This window comes from Danaus plexippus, chromosome 10 (genome assembly GCF_018135715.1).
Source record: "Danaus plexippus chromosome 10, MEX_DaPlex, whole genome shotgun sequence".
NCBI classification, from domain to species: Eukaryota; Metazoa; Arthropoda; class Insecta; order Lepidoptera; family Nymphalidae; genus Danaus; species Danaus plexippus.
Window position 1 is genome coordinate 4211500 of NC_083543.1, and position 12309 is coordinate 4223808.

A 12309-nucleotide genomic window follows, 5' to 3' on the forward strand; every position below is an offset into this window, starting at 1 on the left:
ATAGGTCGAATAGGAATACTTTCGAATTAACATTAATTGTGATATTAAAAAAAAATAACATCAATTAATATGAAGAGTAAAATCTTATCGTCGTTAAAGCTTAACTTTTACAGATAAAGATATAATATATAAGAAGACTTAAACAATATTTCTATTTCTTCTGTGATTATTATTGAGATATACAATATATACAAAAGTAGGTTTAATATGAATTGGCACAACGTGTAAAACTTGCAATGTTCTTTCTAGGAAGTGGTTACTTATTTTTGCAACCTAGCGCTGTATTTTAAACTTACCGCTTACGAGTATATCGACATAAATAGTTTATAGTTTTTTATTGTTCGAAATGAGCGTGATCTTGGTGATTTTTCTGTCTCTGTCCAACACGCAACCAATAATAATATTAACAAAGAATAATTGTGATTAAGAATTTAAGTTTTTCTGTTTATTTATAAACAATGACTATGATAAGTCATTTCGTCTATCATAGATTTGCAAATTTTTTGTTAAACCATCTCAAGAAACTGCTAGAGAAATATATTTTTGAAGTGTATTGATACATATATATATATATATATAAGTTATATGTATGAACCGGTTGTTTGCGGACAGATAAGATTCATTAATTCTGAGTATTGAGACTATTGACATTCACGCAACGATTGCGTACAAGTTACTCGTTAAGGTATAACCAACTAGCAGTTATATTGAAAATTTCGCTATAGTTTTGCATATTTTTCTCTACGGCTTAGAATAAAAATGTATGCAATAGTATTTCGTAATCCGTTCTCAAAATGTCATTGCGAAGATATAGCTTGATATGCGTTTAACGAGTTGGTTTCCAAACACCGGTCATAAGGCCCGCAAAAAGCGGCAAAATTTCGTAAGGAAGATGCATTTGCAATCCGACGCGAATACACAAATATTTCATTCTTTTATAACAAAATATACGATGAATGAATGTAACTGGAAATGAATGAATATGAATGAAGCATTTTAATAATGAGGTCTAAGACTTTCGCGAGTATACATTTAAATATTATGCGTATTTTATCATTTTAAAAAAAACTACATACTCACGACGTTTCGCCTACATTGCAGCAACCGTGATCACGGGCAGACGAGATCCGAAATCCGAAAAATATTAGTTTTATTTATATGAAGTCTTTTGTCTGAATTTCTTTATTCATTGGATGATATACCTATTGAATTTACCATACGCCATGGAGCTGACAATAAATTCATGACTTTCTCTAGAAAGTAAATGCTTGCACAGCTGTGTTCTAAAACACCAACGTAAATCAATTAGATACCTTACTGCAATTTATATTGTACATTAAAAATGCAATTTGGTGCATTATGACTGAGTCATAGCCATAAACAAATCAAATAGCTTAGGCAGCATTTATTGCTGGCAGAGTGAGATCAAAAATTTAAATACATAACTGTGCTTATACTCTAAGAGCTTATTCATGAATCTTAAATTATAAGCATTATATGTATAGTTTTAACAAGTTTTTTAATCTATTTCACATTAATTAATTCTCCATTGAACGTGTATGAGTTCAATGCTACTCAGTGGTCTTTAACATATGATACAGATGCATACATAATCACATATTCCTTACCGTTTCTATGTCAAGGTCGGTAGAAGCTTACTTGGTGAGCTTAGATATAATTCTCGACACTATCATCATAATATTACAAATATATTAAACTAGAACAAGGTCACACTATCTGTATAGAAAACACTTCTATATAAATGTAGATTTGCTAATTAATAATAAATTTTAATATTTTTTATGAGATTTTGGATTATAACTATAATATTAGTTTCTTATCCTATAAATATATGTTGAATATTTATTAATACGTAAAATGTTATTCAAAGTTAAAATATGTATTTATATATATATAAGATTAAAATAAAATTTTACATTAATATACCTAGATGAATGATAATATTAAAACTTTAATAAAATAAATAATTCTTTAACTCACGTCAATGGAGGCATATTTATTTATATAATATGAATAAAAGGTAACATATGTACATTGTACACATTGTAAGATTGATTGCTGTTACATTATTAAATTTCACAACACCTGCAGGACCAGGCAGCATCGAGAGAGAATTTTTCGAATAAAAATTCTTGAGGTCAATCTTTTCGTAACATGGTTTACAAATTGTGAGACAAGTCAACAATCCTCAAGATTATAGTTTGGGTATTGCGTGTGCTTTCTTCATTGATTGTTTTAAAAATTTATTTCTGTTCAAATTTATATATGTAGATTTTAATTTTCTTCTTTTTACCAGATGTTACACGGAAAAGTTTAATATAAATTAATATTATTGTAACGACGCGATTGATTTTGTTTACAATTCTAGGTTTCTTTAGTTGCTTCGGTTTTTTTATATTACCTCACTCTATTTACACTCCACACTCAAATTATGAGAGTGTGTGTGTGTGTTTGTCAGTGAATTTTCCATTCCAGAACATACGACGTGATGTTGTTTTATGTTTGTAAATATTTGGTGGGCTTAAAATTGACATATAGGTTTAAATTTTTTTATGTCATCAATATCCTCCGGATTAGTAATTTAAATAATGAAAATAGCCATATAGTAATTTTTTATACAATCTCTTTCCGCATTTAAATGTTAGTAATTTTTATGGGACCTCAATATTTTATATAAAAAAAACTGTTTTATTATTATTTCTGTAAAATTATTTTCATCTCGAATACTTTCTATTTGTGTTAGCGTTCAGCAAACGTTTGCCAGTTAGCACGAATTTTAGAGAAACTCGGTAAATTGTGTGTCTTTTAAAGCGTGAATGTTACTAGGCAATTATATAATAATATCCTAATTGTAGAAAATAAAAACGGCAAATACCAATCTGATTTTATACCAGGATTTCATATAAAAAAAACAATTGAAATTGTAAATTTTGATTACTGCAATTTTAAAAATAATGTATTTGGTAGATAACCAATCTACAAAAAACATTTTACTGACATATTTTGATCAACCCTATAAATCAACGTAAGCAACGTGTAGTCTACTGACTGGAAAGAACTTATAAGTTTGTGGTAATGATTCAATATTTTTCTATGGCTAGTTTTAATGATTTTTGACCATTTCAGAGCGACAATCGTAAAAAAAAGGAAGCACAGTTTATTTATTTCTCTTAGACAAATCAGGGTTAAAAGGAATTCATCAAATGATTTTTAAAATCTCGTTTCTTTAAATTATAAATAAATGACTTCCAGGATAATATAATCAATCAAATCTCATATATATCCAAAATACGATTAAGGCAAATGTATGGAATTACTATGGAAATAGTTGTACCGATTTTAAAACTAGTGTATTCATAGATTAAATTCAATAAGTTAATAAATAATAAATTTAATTTAGTCCAACAAGATAAGATCAGAGACGAATCGTTTGTATAACAAAATATCATTCCAATGACGCTTTTTGTTGAAGATCGGTAGACTGGTGTGTTGTGGTCATTGTACCTCCGAACATGGAATTCAAGAGGTCTCAACAATTTGATGGTATTTCGCGTCGGCTCCCACAAAGGGTAGTAAAAAGTTGTAGAGTCAGTTGTTCGCAGACATAAAGCTTGACAAAGAGTATAACATTAATAGTAGAGGAGGCAAACCATTTTCATTTTAACATTATATTGAAATTTTAAATGTAAAGGTATTATTAAAACCATTCTTTTTAGCAATATCATACAGATAACTCGACTAACTCGTTTTGGCGCGGCTCTGAAAATTTTGCTTATCGGTAAATTACTGTGTTGCCAGCTAAAAATATATTTTATAGGATTTTTAATATACAATTTATACTGGGTAATAAATTACTTTTATAAAGGAATGATATTTGAATTTATTAATATTAATTTTAATATGGTGAATATTAGAATTTAAGTTCAGTGTGAATAGTTGTTAAACTTCATTGTGTAGGAATTAATAGTTGCATTTGTTTTTAATTTTTTATAAACGTGGCAATGCATTGCTTTACATTTTGCTACGGTTATTAACTTTTCAGTTTGATAATATATCATGCTCTTGGTACATTTTCATTATTTTTTATGAAGGTCGAATGATACATTTTCACAAAGTAATAAACGCAATATTGTTACAAAACACTCGTTTTAATGTCAATTAATTGTAAGTAAACAAAAAATATTTAAAAAAAGGCGTGTTTTAAAATTTTCAACTATTATTCGTATTATGCAATGTTAAAGGGAGACGATAAATTTTAATAGTATATCAATAACTTATCAATAAACGCGTCTAGTGAGAATTAAATCTGTGCAGAGTGTAATGACCTCCTTCGGTCAGAAGAGATTTAATCGTAACACCATAAACGGTGTCTGGCGCACCTGCGTGATGAGCGGTTTTCCACGAGATATTTAATGAGAACGGTCTTGCGATTCCTGAAGATGTTTTATAGACCACACAGGCCAGTTTCCGTCGTGGTTTGTTTGCTGTTATCAGATATTACCAACGGGTTTTAATGAAAAATTGAGACGCGGTGTTATTAAAAAGTAGTAACATTCGTACATGAAAACCAAAGATTTTGTTGTAGTCCTTCGAATCTAAGTCAGTCTCACTGAAATACTGGTTGTTTATACTTGTATATTGATTTTGGTTGTGGCTAATAAGATATATGGAGAACAAGATTACTTATAAATACATAAAACTTTGATATGAGTCGTATTTACTAGTCATTTTAATTACTAATCTGTAATCTACTTATTAAGGAAAAACTTAACTTTGCAATTGGAAAACAGCCGTCCCCCTATAGACATAGGTCACAGTTAGCTTACATACAGGAAAAAAAATTTCTAATCACAAAAAGATTACGTTCATTTTGGGAACTTCATACCCTTGTTTTTTCTTTAGTGCATGTGACATCGATTCCAATAAAATTTTCTAATTTTGGAATAGTATAATTCACCTTTAAGTTTTGATTCACTTGCCAGATCAATATATGCGAAATAATCAGAGTATCAAGTGATTCATCTTAAAGTAATATGGACTTATCAAAGACTTGGAATTGTGATATTTTCACTGGAATAACTTATAAAAATTTTGAATATTAATTTCAGATCGCTACTCAGTAACAATTCTAAGAGAAAGGACTTGTTAGATAGATTATCGTACGGAGAGAAAGTCACTTGGGAGAATGATCTTATACTCAGATTGGAGAGGGTGACCACATCATCGTCATTTCAGCCATGTGAGGTCCACTGCTGGATATGGGCCTCCCTCATCGATTTCCAAGCGCTTCGGTCGAAAGCGGCCTGCATCCACCGTGAACACGCGGCCTTGATTGAGGGTGACCACAACCTAATCGAATTAAGGAACCCTAAAATAAGAAAAATATGACCCACAGACCTAAAGACTAATATAAATATAAAATAATTCAACGATCGATGTGATTTCATAATGAAAAGATTGCCAACAATTATATAAACCTGTATTTCTAGGTAAATATAGATAATTGTTTGTTCATATGTAAGCAAGGACAATACGAATAATAAAGATTTGAAGCTATTTATTTTTTAATAAGTTAATATTTTACTATAAAATATAATTTATTTGTATTAAAAAAAAATTGTACTGTAATTTTTGATTCCCGCTATAGCCCATGTTTACATGTGAAGAATAAAACAAAGGTTTATTTATTAAATCTTATTATTAAGTAACAGATTTGTCGGGAGCTATTCTATTTCTAATAGTAATCATTTCTCTCTCCATTTTGTAAATTGTAAATAATAATCGTCTTGCTTCTTAAAGTACAAATTAGTTAACACAGATAATTACTTTGTGTACTTCTAAAAGTTTCAATGTGTCTTAAATCTTTTATATAAACCACATTTATTGTACGAAAATATAATTATATATATTTTAATTTTATGATATTGGTTATTTGGTAGACCCGTTTTTGTTTCTCTGTTCTGACTTTGTCCTAAACGTCAAATATTCTTCCCGCCACATTTCAGAAAATTGATAAACCCTTGGCTTAACTTAAAAATTTCAAATATAAGTTTGTATTTATTTTACAAATAACTGTTGGGGGTTTTGTAGAAGATACAGAAAAATAAAAACCATCGTATAAAATATTGAATGATCCGCAAACAAAGGTATATTATAGATACATATGTGAAAAAAAAAATTGTAAGTACAAGTGTACGAAACATGTTTTTTTTAAAAGTAAAATGTTTAATATTTGTGTCAAACTGAAGAAAGAATTTTTTTATTTCCTGCATTTTTATATAGTATATACAAAATTTTCAAAATAAAGCCCACAGTAGTTGATATGTTCATAATTAATTAGCTATTAATTGAAGTTATAACTCTTTGTGAAAAAGAGAAAGCAAAATTTAATGTTATCGTTAGTAGATCATTCTTGTTTTTGTCATTCAGGCATTTGTTTTAATAACACGGATATCATCGAGGTCTGCGAAGCAATACATTTGCACGTTTTAATTATATGTGTCTTCAGACAATCGGCTTAAGGCGTATGACGTCAAGTAACTATCAGAAGTCTTTTCTGTGTATGGAGCTGTCCGAAGTGGAATTCTCATTCCACTACGGAACACTTTATGGTCATAAATCTTTTAGTCTATTCGGGAAATTGCATGATGAATTCCAAGGTCTGTTCGTTATAATACTCCTGTCAGTGATAAAGAGACAAATAATAAATTTAATATGACATCTTGAAATAATAAGCTTCCTTGTAGGACACATAATTAACCAACGGTATCTTCCTCGCCTTTGTTTAAATGCTCTTTAGTTGCCGTTGTCATTAAGCACACAAATATTAAATAAAGATTTATTATCTTCGTTTCGCTTTAAAATGTAAACCCAATATTCAAAATATCTTTTATCCGCAGATTGTTATCAGATATATCACGAGTGTGAACAATCGAATGAACCAAACATCTAACAATTTTATCTTTATACATATAAGTTTATTTAGAATCTATTTTTCAGATACCGATTATAGATCTATATTTGTGTCTTAAGAAAAGGTACTTAAATTACGAAAATTCAGTCCTAGACAGGTTATTATTTCTCAATTGTAAGTCATAAATCCTGGTACACGATCAGGGTTTAAAGTCAGTGAATGAAGGAATTAGGTTATGACATTATTCCACGTACGTCTAATGGACTAGCTTGAATACTTTAATCGTATCCTTGTCGAGTGTGCACAAATACTTTGCAGTTTGCACTTCTTGTATAAGATGTTTAAAATCATTGAATTCTATTAACAATACGTCGTTTGTTACGTTTCCGTAAACACTAATAACGAGAGTATAAAGCAACAGTTATAGGTAAGGTTAAGGATATATAAATAAAAATAACGGAATCGTGTGAAGTTTTTAAGGCCGTGATCTAAAGTTTGCGTCGGCAACCTTTAAGCAAAATAATTTTACCACAGTTTCCTTGTTTTAATAATATATTTATCCATCGCTAAGGATTTCATCTACAAATTGTTAAAAGTATCTGAGCTGTCAGATGTACATTTAGAACGTATTCAAAGTTAATATATCGGCGTCGTTCCTCACGTTAACATGATATGTATTCTTTGGAGGAATAAGTAATGATTTAAAAACAGGCGCATGTGTCTTCTCAATAAATGAATATGTAAGTGTTGACACAAGCTCGCTCGAAAGTTCGTCTACAGGCTGCAGCGTCAGGGCGAGCAGGTCCCTTGACCTTGGAACCTGCGGAGTGGATTGCGGATTTGTTATTTTTTTCCATTTTTCCGCAACTGTTTGATATCACAAATAATACAGACTTACATGGATACTTCTCGGACTATTTACTGTTACATATAATTAAGGGCTGGTGATAATATTAAGTAAACAATTCTTATCTATTCTAAGTGCTGTTTAAGTCCACAATAGATATTATTTGATGCAACTAAAACGAATGTAATAATATTCTAGGTCAAACTGATTAGAAGGTTTACGTTTGCCAATATCGATTTCAATGTTAAGATGATAATGGATCTCGGGCATTGAACGCTGTATTATCCTTCGTAGGGCAATGGGTGGCGTGATATGATAGCCAGGTCTCCGTCAAGTGCGTGCGAGGTCGGGAGTACGGGAGTGGTGGTAGCTATTCGCATGCCGCATTCAGTGTACAATCGCGCGCCACAAGTGTTGCGCGCACGCATCGCTTCTGTACCGTAGAGCTTGCGCATAGCTCGTTCAACACCTTATCGATACATCTTCCGCGTCTACTGTTTATCACACCATATAGAGATGACATTCTGCAACGGGATTCTACTTTTATGTTATTTAAAAGTGTGCACTAATTAATAGAATGCGTGAATAGCGCAATCGGCGACGACAGTCGCACTGATAGACAGATCGGCACCGTCCAATAGACCCGACCCATGTCCCTCAGTCCGGTATTGGTGTCCAAGGAGATAACGTGATGTGACAAAGATACGTATTAAAGTGGCAGTGGAATAGTTTTGTGAAAGTGTGCAGCGAGCGTGAGTGAGCAGACGGTTGCCGGCGCGGCTGCCGCGGGCGCCCCGTCACAATGTTGAATTGCACAGATCTTGAATGCATTCTGCATCACCATCATTACTATGCACATCTACACCACATCCATCACCTGCAAAATGCGCAGGACTCAGGTATGATATATGAAAAAGGACGCTTGCAATTGTAAAAATCAGATTTTGCTACAGTCATTCTTGAAGTACAATGGTGATGACTTATAACAAACAATGACAATGTTTGTTTAAAGACGAACAGTAAAGCTATTGATAACAATAAGAGTAGATATTTTCTTACATATGATGCTTTTAGGATGGAATCTGGATTTCATTGTAATCAAGTTTAGCTTGTTTCACAAGTCTACATACTACATTATATACATATACATATATAGTCTTGGTGCTTGTCTATATGTATCTTAGAACCCCGACAATTTAATATATTTTGCTATTGCATATCGTAAATATTAGCGGCAGGTGTTGGAGTCGAGAACACGTTAGACGCGAGCGTATTAAATCATTGGTTATCTCTATACAACTCCAATGTTATTTTTATTATATACCGGGTTTATCTCGAAGGTTGTAACAGTTTCATCAAATGATCATTCTTATTATTCTATATTATTTAATATATAAGTGAAATATTAAAGGACGGTCCTTCAAAAGATATTTATATTGATTTAAATAAAACACATACCTACTATAATTTCTTTTGACATTCCAATTATGTTTCGCAATCGACAATTTTGTTGTAATTGCAACTTCTTATTTGGTTACGATGCCGCCGAAATGAATCCTGCTGTTCGATTAAAGAAAATTTGAAACACTTGAATAAACAATGTTTACATATTGGTAAATCACCTTGAGTTTGTACACAAATTTTACATTTATTATGTTAATATGTAGCGAATAAATACAAAAATCACTTATAGCTATTATTTTTTTAATTCCATAATTCCTTTTATTAATATAATTAGTTATTTGAATCTTAATAACGAGTTAACTAATTATCTGTTACATTATATAATTAACGTTACTAATTTCTCATCAATAGAATGTTTGTGTAATTTTCTCTTAATAAGACCAGGATGTTTTATAATTAACATTAAATACTTCTTGTGGGAATTCTATTACAATTTACAGATCACCTTTTCTTTTATTATCTTTAGAAATTAAACATATATCTTAAATAAATATAGATAATTGTGTCTCTAATATTTAATTACACAAATTAAATTATAACAAAAGCTGTTTGCAGTGGGATTTAATAGAGGTATATATGTAGGTGGGGAGACATAGTTCAGAATGCATTGTTTTTAACTCCATAATGTGATATAATGTTAGTTATTTGTGGCTGAAAGAAATTTATATTATTACATTAAAATTAAAAATATAAAAAAAAAAATTAGTTTTTAAAAAAGGAACTTATACTTATTAACGAGTTTAAAACGAGTTTTTTTATGGGCCATTATTTTATTAGCATTCAACTTATTGGCGGAAAACAAAAATTAGATGTCCAACCTTCTTGAATTTTCAATAAAACATGATTCTTTAATGTGTGAAAGTATGCGCCATGCAAAAATTTATTCTATGTTTGGTAATGCAATTCTCACAGTCTCACAAAAAGAGGCCTTTCAATCTTGACATATACAAAATTATGTATAAGAGGTTAAAAGGAAATCGATATATGCAATCATTACGAGTATCTCATTGTTTTATTGGTGATTAAACCTTCGTCACTGGTTCGCAGATCATAAATTTTCTTTATATACCATTTTATTTACATATTTCGTATATTTAATTTACATTCACTACCCCAAAGTATCAGGTGTCACTTACAAAATTGCACACAAATGTACGGACCTTGACATATTCCTATTATTTAATCCATTAATATTTAAAATATGTATTTGAAATGAAATTATAAAAAAATATATATACCGTTTAATCTGCAATAAATTCTACAACATTGCTATAATGAATTGCATAAAAACATCGTTTATATTAATTAGAGATGATGTTAAAGACTATTATTTTTTTACTATTAGCATATCATTATATTAAAAATGAAAGCGCTCTTGTCTGTAACTTTATTTCATACAATAGATAAGAATGCGTCCTCAGAAACGAATGACCTCAATGAAACTGATAAGACGTGGACGATGTTGAATTATATATACATATATATATAATTCCGGACCAATGTTTTTATAAGACTGCCCAATGTTTTATGACAGAGAAAAAACGAGTCTCGATACAATCCAGTTCCGACTTATGTTCAACATTTACTTCGCAGTTCTTGATTCAGATGTAATGCATTTTGGTTTTGTATATAGCCTAATTATTAGTAGAAGGAATTAGTGAATGTTTAATGTAAAATATGTTATGATAATAGAGAATCACGTAAATGTATATTTTGAAAATATAATAATATTAAAAGTTAGCTCTACCCGTGGCTTTGTCGCTTCAATGATTTTTATGTTTTTGCAAAATCTGATTGAAAGGGCATAATATTTATATCTATATCCTTTCATCATCCAGTGTAATTCTCATTTGAATCATTACAGAATCTATAAAGATTTCTCATAATAAACTGCATGACATATAAACAAAGTCATAAATAAAATATTGTTCGTCTTTATAACTCCCATAGTATTATTAACGTTATGACAGTAGTTTAAAAATCAAAATCGAATAACTAAATTTTATTTATACGTATCTACATTTGAGATACAAGCCGATGATAATCTCCGTTACCGAGATGTCTTTGCATTGCGTAACAATGGGACGATTGCAATGTTTAAAATTCACAGCCAGCACGAGACCGTGCATCGATATATTTGGTGACGTTGGAACTAATATAATATACATATCTAAATACCTAAACGTCATTAACAATTATTCTTACATCTCAAAGATTGATTTGTTTTCTTTATAAATTCTAGTTAGTTTTATTTTCTAGAAATTTCTTATCTGTTAACATGTTCAACGTTTCCATTATGAGTGCATTGAATTTTTATCATTCACAATTTATTCACTCAATTGTTAAAGTATTTTTATTTAATATAACTTTTATATAAAGTCCATTTACATTAAATATACTTATCAATGTACATTTTTTTGTTTAAAAATAATGTTTTATGTATGTGAATTTGACTTTTATTATTACGTTTAACGAGCATGAACGCTCGTGTTGCCATATACCGGTCCAAATGCGAAAAATCATGTCGACGCGTAAAAGAATGCGAAAGAAGGACAAACTAACACACTTTCACATTTATCACGTATTAGTTAGGCTTTAGTATCACTTGAATAGATGCCTTTACCTTTGTGAGCCGGTTTAACACAAATAGTATGAACTAGTTAATCCCTGATAATATAAAGACCGGACCGCAGCTCAAACTCTGGACTTTGTCGTTAAATTATACAATATTTTTTAATTATCTTAGTGAATTTTACAAAATTATCATAATTATACTTTAGCTGTGCAATTAGTATTACGTTACTTTCACCTAGCATTTTAGATAGGTGAATATTATACCATTCTGTAGAGCGATATGATTTATATTTTGTGTAATTAAAATTGTAATCATACGCTAAATACTGTCTTAAGTTAGTATTTAGATGTTGTTCAAGAACTAATATTTTTTTAATTATACAAATTAATAGTTCATTGTAATTATAATTTTTTATATTTATCTCTTTATGTATTATATATTATATTTGGAACATACTTTTCTAAATATGGTCAAACTAAAATTTTTTTT

General features: G+C 29.9%; 2 protein-coding genes across 3 annotated transcripts in view; one reads left to right on the forward strand and one right to left on the reverse strand.

Annotated features, from left to right (window-relative positions):
* The window catches only part of LOC116766700 (uncharacterized), an 80377-nt gene that overhangs the window by 7905 nt on the left and 60163 nt on the right, over positions 1-12309 (reverse strand). The gene's annotated exons all lie outside the window — the stretch shown is intronic.
* The window catches only part of LOC116767120 (uncharacterized), a 103234-nt gene continuing 99133 nt past the window's right edge, over positions 8209-12309 (forward strand). Inside the window, exon 1 of one of the 2 annotated variants that reach the window (XM_032657298.2) lies at positions 8209-8680. In XM_032657298.2, the coding sequence (XP_032513189.1) occupies positions 8584-8680 (97 nt within the window). In that variant the 5' untranslated portion in view covers positions 8209-8583. The remainder of the gene's footprint in view (positions 8681-12309) is intronic. The other variant, XM_032657299.2, reaches the window with a different exon arrangement.